This window comes from Diplotaxodon limnothrissa, linkage group LG5 (genome assembly GCF_057381915.1).
Source record: "Diplotaxodon limnothrissa isolate DT_005_m linkage group LG5, D_limnothrissa_male_GT1.1, whole genome shotgun sequence".
NCBI lineage: Eukaryota > Metazoa > Chordata > Actinopteri > Cichliformes > Cichlidae > Diplotaxodon > Diplotaxodon limnothrissa.
Window position 1 is genome coordinate 16,254,597 of NC_140600.1, and position 19,519 is coordinate 16,274,115.

General features: G+C 38.6%; 1 protein-coding gene across 2 annotated transcripts in view; it reads left to right on the top strand.

Annotated features, from left to right (window-relative positions):
- LOC146631855 (vitamin D3 receptor B) overlaps positions 1-19,018 on the top strand; it is a 32,708-nt gene extending 13,690 nt beyond the window's left edge. For both annotated transcript variants that reach the window (XM_085353158.1, XM_085353159.1), the window contains 8 exons: positions 2,796-2,943; positions 6,834-6,964; positions 8,444-8,640; positions 8,865-8,964; positions 9,635-9,815; positions 12,248-12,399; positions 12,770-12,886; positions 13,203-19,018. In XM_085353158.1, the coding sequence (XP_085209284.1) occupies positions 2,798-2,943; positions 6,834-6,964; positions 8,444-8,640; positions 8,865-8,964; positions 9,635-9,815; positions 12,248-12,399; positions 12,770-12,886; positions 13,203-13,456 (1,278 nt within the window). In that variant the 5' untranslated portion in view covers positions 2,796-2,797 and the 3' untranslated portion in view covers positions 13,457-19,018. The remainder of the gene's footprint in view (positions 1-2,795; positions 2,944-6,833; positions 6,965-8,443; positions 8,641-8,864; positions 8,965-9,634; positions 9,816-12,247; positions 12,400-12,769; positions 12,887-13,202) is intronic.
- Positions 19,019-19,519: the final 501 nt, after the last annotated feature.

Sequence of the window (19,519 nt, forward strand, 5' to 3'; positions counted from 1 at the left end):
TGGAATGACTACAGATCTGGTCTAATAACCTGATGCATTATTTAGAGCTCTCTCAATTCTACTGTGCATTTAGTGTAATGGCCTGTCAAGCCTGAATGCAATCACAGAAGGCTGACTTCAGTGATCATTTGATGATATAGTGAAGCAAATGGGCATTTTGGTTCACAGTGAGTAATGAGTGTGAATGTGTACTGGGAGTAGTTTTCCTGTGTTCAGTAGAACTTGTTTTATGTTTTGTGTGTGTGTTTTTGTTTTTTCTGTAAAGGTCTTTTCTCATTTATACTGGTCATAATTGTGTAATATTACATGACAGCACTCACAGCTTTGTGGTTCTTATACTAGACCCGTGAAAAGGATTATTATAAATTTTAATCAGCCATAGCATTGCTTTTTTCTGCTGAATCATGGAGTATTCTTGGTTTTTGATAATGTATCACGTTTCCAAATACCAGCAGGACTTCTAAAGGCTTTTTTTTTTTATGACTGTATGTGAGAAAGATCAGCACCACGAGACCCCCCCAGGGACATTGCATTGCCTGGATGTGATTTCTTTGTTTAGGAGTTAGTCCTTCCATCTACTGGCACTGCAAAACTACCAGAGGATATAACTTTTATAACACATACCTATGAGAATTTTAGGGGCAAAGATTGCAACAACATAAGGTTAACCCAGGTGGTATATGCATCTGTGGATTTGTTTGGTTTGCTTTGGAAACAGCCTCTTCAAATGTGTTTTGGGTCATTCTGGTGTTTGCAAACAAAATCCGGAATCCTGGCCAGCAAGGGTAATGCTCATTATTTTGGATACATGGAGCCCCAGTGCTTGAAATGTAAAACCTATGTTCATTTATATTTTCATCATCTGGATATCAAGCATAGCCATGTAATAAATAACCTGGGGGCACTGTCACATAGACATGAATTTTGTTAATGTTTGGTCATATGATTGATGATTAGCGCAGCTTTATAGGCCAACAGTCTCTGAAGGACCTTTGAGACAACTTGTGTACTTTGCACTCAGAAAGAAAGGGATGTGAGAAAGGGGAGGTGGGAAAAGAAACACAAGCTATGCACTGAGACGACAGAGAACAACAAGAGTTTAGGCACACCCTGCCTAGTCTGTCACTATAGACTAGTTGGAATAACAAAACAGGGTCGCCACAGTATTCGTAGAAGCTTTTTCACAGCCAGTATTGTGTGATGGTAAATACTCTCCAGCTTTCACACAAAACTACTCCATTTTAGTCTAGGTATAACTATTTTCTTATGTAGGATGCGAAACATTGCTCAGTTTTCTTTATATCACCTCGCTGGGGCTCACTGTTTCAGAAGCGAGGCTGAAAAGTCTGAAAAGTTGTCTGTTGTCTGCCTGTGGTCTGTTGTTTATCAGACGTTTGTGTGACCATCTGCTGAATTGGCTAAACAAATATTTGTTGACAAGTCTTACTGTACCATAGCACATATTCCTGGTTAAGGCATGTGGTCTCTGTTGAAGCTACTGTAGACACTTGATGCATGCAAAGAACAAGGGCAATGACTAGACCCTCTGTTTTATTCTGCTTTTGACCTTTTGTTGTAATGAAGACTAAACGTCCTTAATGAAATTGGACCAGGAGTTAGACCTTCATTTAACAAAACACCATTAATATTCACAGTTGAACTAACAGAAAAGCAACAAAAGTCGCTGAGACTTTTGGGCTGAATATTGTTTCTTAATTACCTGTGAATGATGAAGGACTCCGTCAAACTTTTTTATTATTCAGGTATGTCAGTGGCTGTTTTTCTTTTCTTTTCTTTAGGGTTTTTTTTTTGTTTGTTTGTTTTTTTAAGGAAGAGGGTTACTGGTTTACTTACCCTCCCTTTCCTTCACACACTTTAATCATTTTATCTCACTTTAACTGTAGAGTGCACGCAAAAAAAGAAATAAGAAAGAAGCTTTGTGAAAAAGACAGTCATCGGTTGTTCATGAGGATTCTAGCCTTGTGGTGACATGTAGTTTTTTCTTCTCCTCAGAGTCAAATTACAGAGATTCAGCATTTTGAAGTTTAACAAGTTTTTTTTGTTGGTTTTTTTATATTCAATTCATATGTCTTCATTTTTTCTCCTTGGACAAAAACATAGAATTAATTTTCCCTGCAGAGAGTAGGATGAGGTGTTGCAGTCCTAAAAAAAAAAGGGCCAAAGATTAAATTTAAAAAAACAAAGTGTTTCACTTTTTACAATCAAATAATTGAGAGACAATTAAAAATCTGACAGTGGAACTTTATTTTTATTATCTGTGTTCTCAAATATGTAGTGTTGTGCGTCAGTGTAAAAAAATTAAATTAAATTATTAAGTAATATAAACATAATCAAATATCAAATCAAATATAATCAAAGTTTATCTATGCACATAAATGATGGAATTTAAAGCCATGCAGAAATTACAAGTTGAAAGCAATGCAAGAATTAAAGAATAAAAGTGCACAAAATGTAAAAGCAGATTCTGTATCTGAAATTCAACAGTCCCTTTAAACTGCTACATCTTTAGCTGACTTTTGAAGAAATTCACTCATTGGGCAGATCTTACAGATCCAGGTAGAGAATTCAACAGATCAGGTGCCTCAGCCTGAATAGCTGCACCACCCCGGGTCCTTAGCTGGTTGTTGGGCAAGCGTGTCGATTTTTCTTTTCTTTCTTTTCTTTTTTTTCTTGTGTGTGTGTGTGTGTTAATTGTTGCATACAGTTTCTACAGTGTTGTTTACTGTGTCTTTTTGTTTCCCCTTTTCCTCCTTTGATTTCATCTCTCTTTTTAGTGATGGAGCCCACGGTTGTGAGTACGTCCACTGTGGCCGTTGATGAGTTCGATAGGAATGTGCCACGAATCTGTGGTGTTTGTGGCGACAAAGCCACTGGCTTCCACTTCAACGCCATGACCTGTGAGGGCTGCAAGGGCTTTTTCAGGTACAAAAATTGATGGTTTTAATTTTCGCCTGTGCAGATATAACGTTTGTGTGGCCAGCAGAAAAAAAAAGCTCAAAATGATTGGAAAATATTGCATAAGTTACTGACACATGTACACACAAGTTGCATATATAATGGCTACTCAGATGCTTATATTATGATATATACAGTGGGGCAAAAAAGTATTTAGTCAGCCACCGATTGTGCAAGTTCCCCCACCTAAAATGATGACAGAGGTCAGTAATTTGCACCAGAGGTACACTTCAACTGTGAGAGACAGAATGTGAAAAAAAAATCCATGAATCCACATGGTAGGATTTGTAAAGAATTTATTCGTAAATCAGGGTGGAAAATAAGTATTTGGTCAATAACAAAAATACAACTCAATACTTTGTAACATAACCTTTGTTGGCAATAACAGAGGTCAAACGTTTACTATAGGTCTTTACCAGGTTTGCACACACAGTAGCTGGTATTTTGGCCCATTCCTCCATGCAGATCTCGAGAGCAGGGATGTTTTGGGGCTGTCGCCGAGCAACACGGACTTTCAACTCCCGCCACAGATTTTCTATGGGGTTGAGGTCTGGAGACTGGCTAGGCCACTCCAGGACTTTCAAATGCTTCTTACGGAGCCACTCCTTTGTTGCCCGGGCGGTGTGTTTTGGATCATTGTCATGTTGGAAGACCCAGCCTCGTTTCATCTTCAAAGTTCTCACTGATGGAAGGAGGTTTTGGCTCAAAATCTCACGATACATGGCCCCATTCAATCTGTCCTTAACACGGATCAGTCGTCCTGTCCCCTTGGCAGAAAAACAGCCCCATAGCATGATGTTTCCACCCCCATGCTTCACAGTAGGTATGGTGTTCTTGGGATGCAACTCAGTATTCTTCTTCCTCCAAACACGACGAGTTGAGTTTATACCAAAAAGTTCTACTTTGGTTTCATCTGACCACATGACATTCTCCCAATCCTCTGCTGTATCATCCATGTGCTCTCTGGCAAACTTCAGACGGGCCTGGACATGCACTGGCTTCAGCAGCGGAACACGTCTGGCACTGCGGGATTTGATTCCCTGCCGTTGTAGTGTGTTACTGATGGTGACCTTTGTTACTTTGGTCCCAGCTCTCTGCAGGTCATTCACCAGGTCCCCCCGTGTGGTTCTGGGATCTTTGCTCACCGTTCTCATGATCATTTTGACCCCACGGGATGAGATCTTGCGTGGAGCCCCAGATCGAGGGAGATTATCAGTGGTCTTGTATGTCTTCCATTTTCTGATGATTGCTCCCACAGTTGATTTTTTCACACCAAGCTGCTTGCCTATTGTAGATTCACTCTTCCCAGTCTGGTGCAGGTCTACAATACTTTTCCTGGTGTCCTTCGAAAGCTCTTTGGTCTTGGCCATGGCGGAGTTTGGAGTCTGACTGTTTGAGGCTGTGGACAGGTGTCTTTTATACAGATGATGAGTTCAAACAGGTTCCATTCATACAGGTAACGAGTGGGGGACAGAAAAGCTTCTTACAGAAGACGTTACAGGTCTGTGAGAGCCAGAGATTTTCCTTGTTTGAGGTGACCAAATACTTATTTTCCACCCTAATTTACGAATAAATTCTTTACAAATCCTACCATGTGAATTCATGGATTTTTTTTCACATCCTGTCTCTCACAGTTGAAGTGTACCTCTGGTGCAAATTACTGACCTCTGTCATCATTTTAAGTGGGGGAACTTGCACAATCGGTGGCTGACTAAATACTTTTTTGCCCCACTGTATGTATTATGATATAAAGTATAGTCGCTGCCCACAGCTTCTCACACACACACACACCAGCTGACAGCATTCGTGTCCACACTAATGCTCGGCAGCAGGCCGAGAATACAAACGAGCCCATTCCTGTATTTAATGTCTTGGCTACTCCTTGCTCATTGATACAGACATGAGTTTCCAATTTCTCCAAAGACGAAACTGGAGCAAGTCATGATTTTGTGCCAGGCTTGTGTGTGTGTGTGTGTGTGTGTGTGTGTGTGTGTGTGTGTGTGTGTGTGTGTGTGTTTGATGTGTCCGTGCAGTTCCGCCTGTTTCTCTCAGCAGTGTTGATATATATAACGGGAGGGGAGGGGGAAAAAAAGACGGATGTTTAATAATCTCCTTCCTCGGCTCGCTGATGGCCCTTGTTTGAACTTTCACGAAGCACGTGTTTTTGCTCACATCTGTGTATACATTTTCATACATAAATGTCCATTACCGAGTAAATCATTGTGCCTTGCATCACCGTTTGTCAGGACACATTTTTGTCCCATAGATTGCCTTTGACTTACTTTTAGTCAGTCTCAGACTTGAAGGTCAAAAATATTTATGTGGGTCTGGTGGCCTAGATAAAGTATGTTGAGCAAGCAATAGTCAGTTTATGTTGTTGATTTTCTAAGAAGTCAGTAATAAAAAGCACGTGAGGCTACCAGGTGGAGGAGGTCGTTGACGGTGTGTAACTAGACACAGTATATACAGAACTTTTACTTTTACTTTTAATTCAGAAATAAAATATAAAATGTTTAATATAAAATCTAAAATTTCTTGCACTCATTTATACACTAAATGGCCATTTTATTAGGCATGCCTATAAAATCTAATGCAGTCAAGTGCAACAACTCTGCCATCCAGAGGTTATATTAGATTTTCTCGACAGGGTCATAAAAATTGTAAGGATTTTTTTTCTTAAATGACCTGTACAGTAGCATTACAGCTGATAATAACTAATAACGAGAAAGAGTATGGATTTGTGAAGCCTTGGAGAAAAAAGATGAACAGAAATACTAACTGCAGTTACTTTCTATGTTAATGTCCCAAAAAGCTATTTATTTATTTATCTATCTGCAGTTAAAGCAGAGACGCTTAAACACCACAGTCAATATGTCTTAATAGGCAGATATGAAGTATGTGGACTGAGGTGATTGCTCAAGAATAATCAATGTATCGAGGCAGGCATTCATTTTTTCCCCATTTGATGTTTTTTTTGTTTGTTTGTTTGTTGTTAATTAATTGTTATGTTATTCTAAAAGCTTAATACTTCTTCTGTTATCAAGTTGAAAACTGATATTCCCAGCACCCTTTGATTATAATCCGAGGAACCTTTCTCTCAGGGAAATGATAAGAAGTCAACAAAGATCTTTGAATTTGCAGATTCTCACTTGACTGACAGGAAATCGTATTGCACGTGCCCCCTCTGCACTAAAGAGTAGCAGCACCTGTGACCCCCGTAGTGGTCATGGGTATATTCCGCCATGTATGTTTAATATTATGTTGTGAAAGAAACAGACCACCGATGCTGTTCTTAACAGTGTTGTAAATCATTTATTGTTTCAGTAGCCCCAGCATCAGTGTTCTAACCTGGCAAAATGACAGATGTCAGTTTTTTCCCAACATCCAGTTACCACAACCTGTGCTGCTGTAATTTATTTATGAAGCTTCTCCATTTTGTTTTTGTTGGAGATGATTCTGCTGTCTTCTAGTGTTATTATTCAGGTCATTACATTTAATCAATCTGCCCTTCCACCTTCTTAAATACAGCTGTTTTTAAATTGCACAAAGACGGTAACCTGTTTAGTCAGCATTTTTATTATTCGGTATCTTTTATTTATTTATGTAAAAGACGGGGGGAAAGTACAGAATTTCTTGATGTCTTGTAATTCTCTCAAAAATAATTTGTCAAAAGGTTTCCACATTGCCTTAGCAGTTGAATTCAGCCAAACACTTTTAAGGTTCTTCTTCTCTTTCTCTTTAAAAATAAATAAATAAATGTTGTATTAATTTAATTCTTTGATTTTTATTTTTGTGCGCTAACAGACTTCATTATGTTTGTATTTTAATATACTGTGTAATGTGTACAATATATTTAGGCGCAGTATGAAGCGCAAGGCCACCTTCACATGTCCCTTTAACGGCAGTTGCACCATCACCAAGGACAACAGGCGCCACTGCCAGGCATGCCGCCTCAAACGGTGTGTGGACATTGGCATGATGAAAGAGTGTAAGTATGACAGGTCACCCATTTGTCTTCAGTTACTGGCCCAACCCGCATATGTAGGTGGATTCAATTTGGGTTCAGATTGCAGTTCTAATAAACCAGGTTATTAATTATTGAAGTCAAATCATTTCTATTTAAATGGCACATAAAACAAAAAAACAACAAAAGTTGACCTAAAATGCTTTCCAATTGAGCTATTAACATTTTAAAAAGATACATAGAAAGCATAAAAGCCACAAAAAGAAACAAAATAATTAAGATTAAAAGCATAAATTACAATAATTATATAAATAAATAAATAAATAAATAAAACTTCTCTTATTAAAAAACAATCAGTTTTTTTCTTCTTTCTTGAAATAACTGCATAGCACATGGGCTTGAAAATGAAGCCACAAGCCTTTGTTCCCTGGATGCCGGACCTCACACCAATCCAGGATATAATGTTGGAATCCCGGACCGCCCAAGACCGACTTCCTACTTTGAAAAATGTACACATTGTGTACAGATTTGTGTGTTAGATACATTAAAGCATTCTTGTTTCTTTTTATTGAATTCACAGTAAAATGTACACATGTGGTGTTTGCTACCATGGGGGCTTGCTGTCCTGCTTGTAACCATTATGTAATGTTTGGTCTGAGGTCAAGTATCTCTGGGTCTTTGCTCCTTTAGTGTTTACATATTTCATTTGAACTAACAGTTCCTCCTCACATTGTGTACAGTAAGTATACTCCATGTGAAGTTTAAACACCTAATGTACCGTCTAGCCAGGGTTCTTCTTTCCACACACTGCTGTTTGTTTTTATAGTCTGTAAATAGCAGATATGTGTTTTCTTCTCTTCTGCTAATATCCGGATATTGTCCAAGTCTCTCCCTGCCAACCAAATGTCCCACTCCCTCCTCCAATAAAAAAAAAAAAGTTTCTTGTAGCGGCAACAACACTTCACTTTATTGCATGTGAACAGGAGCCAGTGTCGTTGCTGTTGCTGTTAAAAGTGAAAAAACAAAACAAAACCAGCAGCATGTTGTTGAGAGCCAGTTCTCTCTCTGCCTCTCTCTCTGTTTCTGTGAGCTAATTCAGTGGCTTGAACAACAAGGAGCGGACAGAACAAAGACAATGCATTCAGTTGTTCAGTGCAGCAGGGGTCTCCATATGGACCCATCCCCAGCCTTTCTCTTCCTCCAGAGAACAACAGACACCCTTTACCCAGCACAACATTGACATAGCTGTCAACACAATGTAGCACACAAATCCAGACTGAAAAGCTTTAAAAGTGGTGTACCTTAGAACTTCTGTTACTATAACTTTTTATACATTTCTTCATTTTTCCCAGTTTAACCCCAGATATTTCCTATTCTTTCTTTGCATTAATGTTGTCTTTGTATATGTGTATGAGCTTAACTGTCATGCAAAGAATTTATTTGTGCACTTTTCTTCTCTTTTGCTGACAATTCTCACACTTTCTCTCGATCTTCCCTATCCAGTCATTCTGACAGATGAGGAAGTGCAGAGGAAGAAGGACCTGATTCAGCGGAGGAAGGATGAGGAGGCACAGCGCGAAGCGGAGAAAGAGGCACGGCGACCCAGACTCACCGAAGAACAGAGTCAGATCATTGCCACGCTGGTGGAGGCTCACCATAAAACATATGACGACTCCTATTCTGACTTCGGCCGATTTAGGGTTTGTGTCTTCATCAAATTAACATCATCCAGTCAAACATAGTTCACCTTATTTTACCATAATGGTTTTAAATTGATTATTGATTAATGAAACCCTAACCCAGTTTACATAAAAGTTTGGATTATTTTACAGCAGAAAAATAGCGTACTTTTAGATCAAATGCTTGTCTATTTTTTAATTTTTGCTGCGTGAAACCTTTACATGTGCCCTTTTCTCCTGTCTAGCCCCCTGTGCGTGAGGGCCCAGTGACACGAAGCGCTAGCAGAGCTGCCTCTCTCCACTCCCTGTCTGATGCCTCCTCTGATTCTTTCAGTCACTCTCCAGGTAAAATTCACATTCTGTGAAGACTTCGCTGGCAATCAAGTGAAAGCAGTGTCTTTCCAAAAACGAGAAAAAGGCTACAATTATAAGATATTAAAGCAGAAATTACTAATGGCTTGCAGTCAGAAAACACCCTTTTCCCCCCTCTTTCTGGTAGACATGTTTTGGGAAAATTACTAAGAGTGAACACCTGACTTGGAAAAGGATTTCATTTTCCAGTTCAGTTATTTTCACGTTAACTTATATAATCTGCTTTACTGGGAATTCAGTGGAAATCGTGTGAATTACCTGCACTCCTCAGACACCTGGCTTCTCAGTTCATTACTGCATATGTCAGTAATGGTGTGAGCACAGCAAGGGTCATGTGCCTTAGCACCGGCACACAGCAGAGACGGATAGCTCAAAACAACCACAGCAAGCTCTGAAGCTTCCTATGTTCTCGGAGTTGCACTCAGAGGATATTCAGCGCACTTCCTGTTAGCTTAAAGTCGTAAAGCTTCACCAACAAGCCCTCTCTGTTTTCACAACTGCTTTATCTCTGAGTGCATATTCACACTGAAATGGTGTGAAATTGTTGCATGCCGTCATGTGACCACTTTACTCTTCTTGCTTCATGTTTGATCTCTTTCTTTTCCCCCCCCTCTCTCTGCTCTCTGTGTTATGATCACTGCAGAGTCAGTTGACACCAAAATGACTTTCAACAACCTGCTGATGATGTACCAGGATCAGGGCAGCAGTCCTGACTCCAGTGAAGAAGAAGGCTCCAGCTTTTCTATGCTGCCCCATCTGGCTGACCTGGTCTCCTATAGTATTCAGAAGGTCATCGGCTTTGCCAAGATGATTCCCGGTTTCAGGTACATGCGTGCACTCTGACTGATGTCAGTCAAAAGAATCAAGAGTGTTTTCTGATTAACCTGACTCCAAGGCCTTTAGTGCAGCCAAAAAATGTTCTTAGTAATTATAAAACGATGTTAAAATGTCAAGAAAGGCTAATTAAATTAGAATAATTACTAAATAACATTACAATAATTGACATCTGACCAATTTTGTTTTTAGGTTGCTGATTTTTTTTTTCATTTATTCATCTGTGTGTCTCATGGCAGACAGTAAAGTCACTGACAGGAAGAAAAGAGATTTTAAAATGTTCTTGATTTTTTTTTAGCAGTTTGGTATCCTTCACATTCCAAACTGTATGTGAAGCAGTTTCGTCACATACCAAACAATAACAATAATAATATTTATATTTATAACGAGGTGCAATAATAATTAATGTGCAATAATAACAGTGTGCAATACACATACACTTATTCTTCTTTTTTATACTAAGTTAATATACTGTGTTGTGTGTTTGTTGCGTTGTGATGTGTCATATTGTGTCGTGTTGTGTTATATGTAGTGCCGACGTAGGACAGTTTTCCAATTTCATTGTACTACTGTACTATGCATGACTGTGCAATGACAATAAAGAGTTATCTTATCTATCTTATCTTAGGTGTGCGTCCGTGTGTGTGGCTCTCATTAGAATAGTAAAGCATATGCAGCTCTAGAAAAATCTAATCCTTTATTTGAGCCATTTGTATGTATTAATGCTATTTCTTAAATTTGTAAACTCAGTAACGTATTGTATTATTTAAATAGTTTAGTCTGTTACTGTCTTCGAGGAACTGTAACCCACATAATTTCCTTAGGGATTAATATATATTCTGATTCTGATTGCTTAAATGTGCTTTTGCGATCTCTCTTTACGTATTCTTTATTTGCTTGTCTCAGTGACACTTTACCTAAATTGGTGTTGAGGACTTTGTACTTGTTTTTTTTCTGCCTGATTTGTTGTTGTGGCATAGTGATGGCTTTGGGCCAAAGGCCATAGATTACACAGATTGCGTACTGTACTCTGTCTGCTTACTTGAGTAAACGAAATCCAGTTTCACAAAAACAATTTTAAAAGAATTTTATTACAGTGGAAATGATTTTCTTATGACTATGAGTGAAACCTCTTTGAGGAGTAGCAAGCACAGTATCGAGGACAAGCCTATATCTAAGCTTATCAGTTTCTTTTATCTATGCTGGCATGTTTTTTTTTCTGGCAGTTCTCATTGCAAAACAGTAATGTCAAACACATAGCAGAGGAGCTTTTACACAGCTGAGTCACATGCAGGCAGGCAGGCATATTTTCTTTTCTACTCTTTTCTACTTGTTTGGACTAAGATAGTAAAACGGTTGTTGAACCTGAAAACCTGTGTAGGTGTGCTATTATGATCAGGAATCAGTAAGGGAGTCATTATAGAGTCAGATCTATGAGCAATCTTCATTTTCATGTACATTTTAAAACAATTATTTTCATGTTTCCATAACTACGGATTTTCAGTCATGATATCAGCATAGAGTTAATGAATAGTTATTTATTTATAAAATAATTAACAAAACCAAAACAGATGATTTGTGAGATGCACACAAAGTTAACAGATTGTGATAGTTTGGGGTTGTTGTTTTTTTTGGTGGTTTCTACAGTAATCTGTACAGGATCAGAGGGACCTTTTAATAAAGACACATATCACTAAGTCATGTCTTACTCCATTGACACAGATTGAACTAGTTGCCTTCTACAAGGGTACTACTTCAAAACTATACAGAAAAATATTTGGAGAGGGATAGAACAGCAAAATGGCAATCTGTCTTTAATGGGGCAGCCATTTGAACCTTGAAAGGTGCTTTACTGATTACTGAAGTTCACACATGGGTGCCAAACATTTTCAAGAATGTGCTAGACTGTGCAACAAAAAGGAAACCAAAATTGAAAAGGCAAATTTCACTTCACTTTTTTTAAATTAGTAAAAGTCTGAGCTAATAAAACTGCTAAATTTGCCAACTTATCTACCTATATACTATATATGTTACCTATGGATGCTGCCCCCTTCTGCAGTCCTGTAAATAGCAAATGTATTTTCATGATTTCTTCAGTCCCTAGTGCAGAATAGATAAATAACTTATTGATTATACCATCCTTAGTATTAATTCCTGGATCTCCTTTCATACCAGGTTATGTTGGGCACCTCCAGGAAAAACTGATTTATCTTATTTTATTTTTTTCTTTCTAAACACATAGAATAAATTACATGTCTACAAAAACAAATTTAGAATGGCTGACCAGGGTCCCACCTTCCACACTTGAAACTCTCTCCTTGTGTTTACGTTGACAAATCCACAGTGTTTCGTGGGGTCAAGGCTGAAACGAGTCAGGGCCCGTATTTCCTGGAAGTTGTCATTCCTCTGTTTCCTTCTGTAGAGAGCTGACTGCAGAGGACCAGATTGCTCTGCTCAAGTCCAGTGCCATTGAGGTGATCATGCTGCGTTCAAATCAAAGCTTCAACCTGGAAGACATGTCCTGGAGCTGTGGTGGACCTGACTTTAAATATCAGATCAGTGACGTCACCAAAGGTCAGTCCAAACATCAGTCTAAATGCTGCCATGTTTACTGCTGTAAGGACAAAAGAAAGACAGTGTTGAGATCTGCCTACTGGTGTTTTATGAATTTTAGTTGGGGTTTTCTTTGTTATATATAATTGTGTGTCTTCTCATTTGCATGCAAAATTTAGCTTTGCTGTTTCTTATTAGTCTGTACAACGAGCCTAATTCAACTTTGGTAATTAGGCAATTGTGCGAGCCAGAAATTGCCGGGTTTTAGTGTAAACAAAGCTGAGAATGAAAATGAAGTCTTAACAAGAATTGGTTATATTTCTTTGATCGCCTATTTTCACTGAAATGAGTTGTAGGTTACACATTTTAATGGCATGGTTCTCTTCTGCAGCGGGACACACTCTGGAGCTGTTGGAGCCGCTGGTAAAGTTCCAGGTGGGACTGAAGAAGCTCAACCTGCAAGAGGAGGAGCACGTGCTGCTGATGGCCATCTGTCTGCTTTCTCCAGGTAGTGTAGGTGTGGAGAAAGGACTGTAGAAGGAATGATTTGAGTATAGAGGTGTATCCTTCTTGCAACAGAAAATATTTGAAACATTGTTGCCAACTTTGCTATTATTTGTGCATATGTCCACTTGATTATATAAAAGTGACAAGCAGCACAAAGCTTTTAAACGAATTATGACTGGATCCTCTGCTTGTTCTTCAGTATGCTAGTTCACAATAAACACAAATGATATAATCCTTTCTGACAGTTAGATTTCAAAAGCTATTTTCTGTTCCCTAACATCAAACCACTGAGTCTCTTCCCCCCTCCCTCATTGCAGACCGCCCAGGTGTGCAGGATCATGCACGGATCGAAGCCCTGCAAGACCGACTGTCGGAGACTCTGCAAGCCTACATCAGGCTTCACCACCCGGGAGGGAGGCTGCTCTACGCCAAGATGATCCAAAAGCTGGCCGACCTGCGAAGTCTTAACGAGGAGCACTCCAAACAGTACCGCTCACTGTCCTTTCAGCCGGAGCACAACATGCAGCTCACTCCACTGGTGCTGGAGGTGTTTGGCAGTGAAGTCTCCTAGAAGCAATCTCCGAACCTCAGTTGGTCGGGGAGGAAGCTGGCGGCAAGACCCCAGTAGGTAGAGAAAAACAGAGAGAGGGGAGCTGAGAATGTCCTGGTTGGACTAGATGCAGGTGTGGTGTATGAAGCAAATGAAAAAGAGAAAGTAAATTGTGTGTGTGCGTGTCTGCGTGTCTGCGCACGTGAGTGCGAGTGCGACTGCATGTGTGTGTGGATTCCCATATAAAGAAGTCTGTCTTGGTGTAGAGGCCAAGATTGTGCAGGAGAGCAAGCAGATATGAAGAGATAGAGTAAACAAGGGAATTTCAGATAGTACAAATTAAACTATACATATGACTTCTGGCTATATACAGTGTTTTTGTCTGTATTTAAATCAACAAACAGCTGCTTCAAATGCCTGGACATTACCTGTGTGTACCTGTGGTGCACACACCAACACAACAAGCATACTCAGTTATTCATTTAGCCATTCAGTTGAGCTACCTCTTGGTTTTACTGGGGTTGTTTTTATATTTACATCACCAATGTGAAACTTTTACTCAGAACAATTTAGATACAGTACGCATTACATTTCAGTTTACCAGTGCAAACGCAGTGCCTGCACATTACTTTGAATTTTTTGATGATTTTCAGAAATCATGTATTTTTATGTGTTTGTTTGTTTTGGGGGTTTTTGTTTTTTAATCTGCTTCTCTCCAAGGCAGCATATGTATATGACTTTGTGTACAAATCAAACACATGCCTTTCACCTTTCACCAAAGGTATGGTCAACTACTTTCTCAAAAAGCTTCCAGTACCTAAAAATAACCTTGCTGCTCCTTGGCTTGCTTCACTCATGCAGCCGCTCGGCAAGTTGTCTGACTAGCCTCACAGCCTATGAAGGAAAATGTTATATTATTATAGGTTTATACAGCAGAGTACAGAGCTTAGACTGTAATTTAGTGAGGTTCTGATAGGACCTTAGGGTGCCTGGTTTTGAGGTGAGAATTAGCCACTAAATGTATTAGCTACTTTTACACTGCTAACTGTCAATCAAACCAAGCCAACCTTATGGCTTGTTGCTCTCTTTTGAAATTGTTTTCATTATTCTCCTCTCTTGTTTAATTGTTGTTATTTTTTCCCATGTAAATAGAGAATTGCTATCAAATGTATCCTAAGCACTGTTATACCACCTTTTACTCAAGCCTATGTATTGATATACAGTATCTATGTTATCACAGATTTTAAAGGGCTAAAATGCCAAATCTAACTGGAATAGTAAATTGATGGCAAAGCAAAGGGCCTGCCTTGTTAATATATAGCTGCATAGCATACTCAGAATTGGCATAGCTACGGATATAATTGCAATAGATATTTTTGTTGTTGTTTTTTATATGTCACTTCACCTTAAAAACAATTCCATGAATTGTTCCTCCTCAGTATACAGTGAGCTCAGTGGATGGAGAGCTTGGGAAGCTGTTTCAGACCTCCACAGATATCACACCCCTTTCGTTTCTGACTGGGAAGCGGATTTTCTAGAATGTCCAGGGGCCTGGTTGTGGTGGTGTTGCTGCGCACGTCCTCCACCCGGGCCCTCCTGTTTGATGATGTATGCTGCGTGGCCCTCTAGTGGCTGCATTGTGTAAATACCAGGTATATATAAATAATGTCTGCCGCTGTACATAGGGCTACATAGATTCTTTTGTTTTGTTTTTCCTCAAAAATATATATGCAAACACAACTGACTTTTTGTTTCTGATCCATAAGCACCATGTTCTCCAACACTATGCTCTTTGTTTTGTCTTTGATCTTTGTTTTTCTTGTCTTTGTTCCTTTTTGGGGGGGTATTTAGGAATGGCTTAAACAGGGAACTGCTTGTATATTTGACACACTCAAACGATTCTTTGTTTAGTGGTTGACTGATGTGAATATCCAAGGTTCATTCTCAGAAAAAAAAGGACAACCTAAACAAACCGTGCTGCTCTCAAATATAAGCCATGTAGATTACTAAGCTAGCTATACACCTGGTACATTACAGTACATCAAAATGATGACTCCAGAACCTTGGACATTCTCATTGTGCCATCTGCTGAATTCATATGCTATTTATCTGTGGCTTTTGGAAAATGAACTTGTATATGATAAGAACTTGTATGCCTTCTCTCTGCTGTCCGTCATCTTTGGCTTATGCTTCATCAGACAGCATTTAATGGCTTATAAACCAAACTGCCAAGAGACTTTAAATGCTTCAGTTTACAGGCCAGTAATATATGGCTTGCTGCATGTGGGATTATGGTAAAATTATACAAGACAACATATCTTTTACATCAAGACAATTCCCTAAAGTAAAGTCGATTTCCTGCCAAGTGCTCATGATTTCACTAGAGGCAGTGTTGCTTAAAGGAAGTCATTTGAAGAATTAAATATAAAAGTTTATATTTTCTTTTTCTTTGTCCTGTATTTGCTGTGTGACAAAAGAAATCTTTTAAAGAGTTCCTGCGATTGACCGTCCGGTCCACATTTGTCACACACAGATTTTCCTTCATCTCAGTAGACCAGGGTTACTCTGTGAGGAAGATGGCGAGTTTTTCTCACAACTGCTTTGTGAGAAGTTGTGACAGGTGTCGCTTTGATCTGTTTTTAAACTGTTTTTAAACAGTTTAAAGTCCATTCAACATCACTGTGGCTTTATTCCAACTCTCTGCAGTCACTGTGAAACGCCACAAGCTGACAGCTGGGGCTCGACGCTTAGATAATCCGCATATCACAAACCGTTTGATCGCTTTTTTCAGTGTTCCTGTAGTCACATAATAGGCTTGATTTATTTTGTATTATCATTTAATTTTGCCCTCTTCCTAGAAATCATCGAGATATATATAATATAATATACTAACAGAAAAATCCGCACGCCCCACAAATTACCCTGCTGTGATTGATCTTTAAGGAGTTGAAGCTCGAGTGTCGTTAGGCAGTACCATTTGTATGTATAGTATGTCAGTTTGATGAGGGGTGTGATGTGCTTGGTTACTGAATACTGACTTTTGACTTCTTTTATTTTTTGGAAAAGTCTCCATGTTGATTTTATTTCGAAATACATACTCCTGTATGTAGATATGGCTTTGAAATTGTTCTGTTTCCTTTTTTTGAGATAGAGGTTGCAGTGTTGACTTGTGTATGTTTAAATACAGTAGGAGGTTTGATGAATATGTAAGTGCCACAGGGAGAGTTCCCTCCACACACGAACAGGGTAAAAAGAGGAGTTGAGTTTGGGGGTTTGAAAACCGAACAGGAAAACTCTTGTGGATGTATAAAACGAGCAGTTAGTATTTGTGTAGTGATAGAGTTTCTGTCATAAAAAGAATCCCCCCCCCCCCCCCTTTTTTTTTTTTTTTTTAAACGAACCGAATGTCTTATTGCTGATTTTTTTTTTTTTCTTTTCTCTTTCCCAACACGGTATACAGCTCATAAATAAAGTTAAATTTGATTGTGGTTCATTCCCAGAGATTCCTGTTTGGTTTCATCGTGATAGGCTGCTCAGAATCAGTTTTGGGTTTTTTAACTCTACATTGTAGTTGTTCTAATACTGGAACTTGTAATCTATACATCAGTGGAAATCCGACCTCAAAATAGATGGAGCCATCTTTGTTGAGATATCCGTAAGAACTGTGACGTAACACAGTAACAATGCCTGCAATATACAGCTCATGGTACACTATCACCAGCAAGCTTTACAGTTATCATATTCGTAGATGTTGTAGGAGGTGTTTTGTGTGTGCGTGCGTGTGGGCGTGCATGCGTGTGTAACTGTTGCCATTACAAATCCTGTCTGAAAACATGTATGAAAGCCTTCACAGAGGACTGTTGGCCATCTCCCGTGCAAATGATTTTAAGTCTTTATTTTGTATTCTTTCTGCGCCTCCCTTTAGGACAGGGATTGTAATGGAATCAACATAATGTAGTTCTTACAAAAAAGAGGAGTGTCCGCAATGGATGTATTATTATTATTATTAACCTTTATTTAACCAGGAAAAGTCCCATTGAGATTAAAAACCTCTTTTGCAAGGGAGTCCTGGCCAAGAGGCGACAACACGTTGAAATTACAAAGTTACATACATATTATAAATAACAATTACATTTTAAAAACATTTTTCTCTGGCTCTCTCAATCTGGACTTAAAAGCATTTAATGAAATAAGATCTGCTATCTTCCAGTCTTTTTGCATCATGTTCCATGTGAAAGGGGCAGCATAAGTAAAAGCCCTCTTTCCCAGTTCAGTTCTGGCAAATGGAACATTGAGCAATAAAAGATCGCTTGAACGCAGGCTGTAAGAAACAGTACTTCTCCGTGTGAGCAGATCGCAAATGTAGGTGGGCATTTGTCCAAGCAGGGCCTTATAAATAAAGATGCACCAGTGAGCAAACCTCCTGGAGGACAACGAAGGCCATCCCACTCGAGCGTACAGATCACAACAATGGGTCAAGGCCCTACAGTTTGTAATAAACCGTAAGGAGGCATGATAAACTGAGTCAATCTTATGAAGTACACCATAATCTACCTAAAAAGAAAACCTACCTCTTTTAGCTCAGATTTTGCTTTAGCATTAAGCATTTGCCTTTTACTTTTATAATATTTGTATTCATGTTGGTATTTATTGCTGTCTAATGAGTCATACTTCAATGATTACCTCAGAGATATCTCACAGATTTGGGAGAGTCCAGCTAAAGAATTCATTCTTTTTTTTTCTGTTTGGTCTTTCTTCTCAGACTTGGCAAAGGCATTTTTGTTTTTTTACGCACAAAAATACCGGGAGTGTTTTTTAAAAATAGTGCCTGCACTCTTACCATCGGGGATCTGGCTAGGATGAGGCTGCATTCCATTCCATTCAGACCCGAGTATCATATTTAAGGAGCAACTGCTCACTTTTGGTGATTTCAAACCAACTTTTCTTTTCTCTCTAATTCTCGCTGTCTCTCTTTATTCCTTCTTTTTATTTGCTTTCATGTCAAACTGCTTCAGGTGTACACTGAATAAAATTAGAGAGTTTTTATTGATCAGTCAATACTGAGGAACGCTGTGGTCACATCAACTTTGAGCTGTGTGCCATAACATGACCCTTTTCATGCAGGAGAGGGTGTTAACAAAGCTGGCTTCAGATGTTCCCCGGCTTAATTTGAGCAGGAAGGTTGTCCAAGTGTGCGATTGGCTTCTTAATTGGTACTCTGGCAGCCACGTGTATTGATGATTAATTTATTTTTATTTTTAAAAAAATAAGGAATCAGTTTGAATTTGGTATTGAATCCTTTCCCTGCATTGTGAACCCAAATCCATGCCATGTTGAATTTCAATGCCTGAACCAACGAAAGCACTTAATATAATGTTTGTAACACATGTATACTGATCAAGCTACTAGCCATAAACTGCCTCTGTAGGTCAGCATCATATGGCTCCAATTATCAAAGTCACCTAAATTCTAATGTAATTGCAATTTATCTTTTGTCTCAGATCTTCTTTTTCTATTATAAATTGGTGTTTATGTAATGTTATTTTTGTCTGATGTTTTGCAAATCAAAAATAAAAGGTTGTACATAGCAGTAGGTCTCTGTGTGATTAGTTTTTAATGTCTTAACAGTTTATTTATTTGGTAGCTTTTGATTAAAGTTTCCTTTTTCTTTTCTTTCAGGTGCCATTAAAAAAAAATAATGTTATAGGAAATTAATTTCTATAATTTAAACGGCGCTCAGAGCTAATTGAGGAAATTCATTATGAAATGATGCTTTGTCCATGTAGACCCGTGGTGATGCACTTTAAACTTGTTTTATTTTGTCGTAACGAAGTAAGAGAAAGGGTTCAGCTCTCACTAGACCTGCATGTGTGCAGCTATTACTACTTATTCAAACTAAAATTATGTTATTTGTTATCTGTAATGTATAAATGCATTTCATATAAAAGTAAACCCTCCTTGCGGTATGAGGTTTTATCTATCAGGATATAATAAAAGTCTTAAAACCCGGGAAATACAGCCTTAGATGAACTACAACATGACTTAATACCCAGCTTCATTATTTTATTAACAAAAAAATCATCC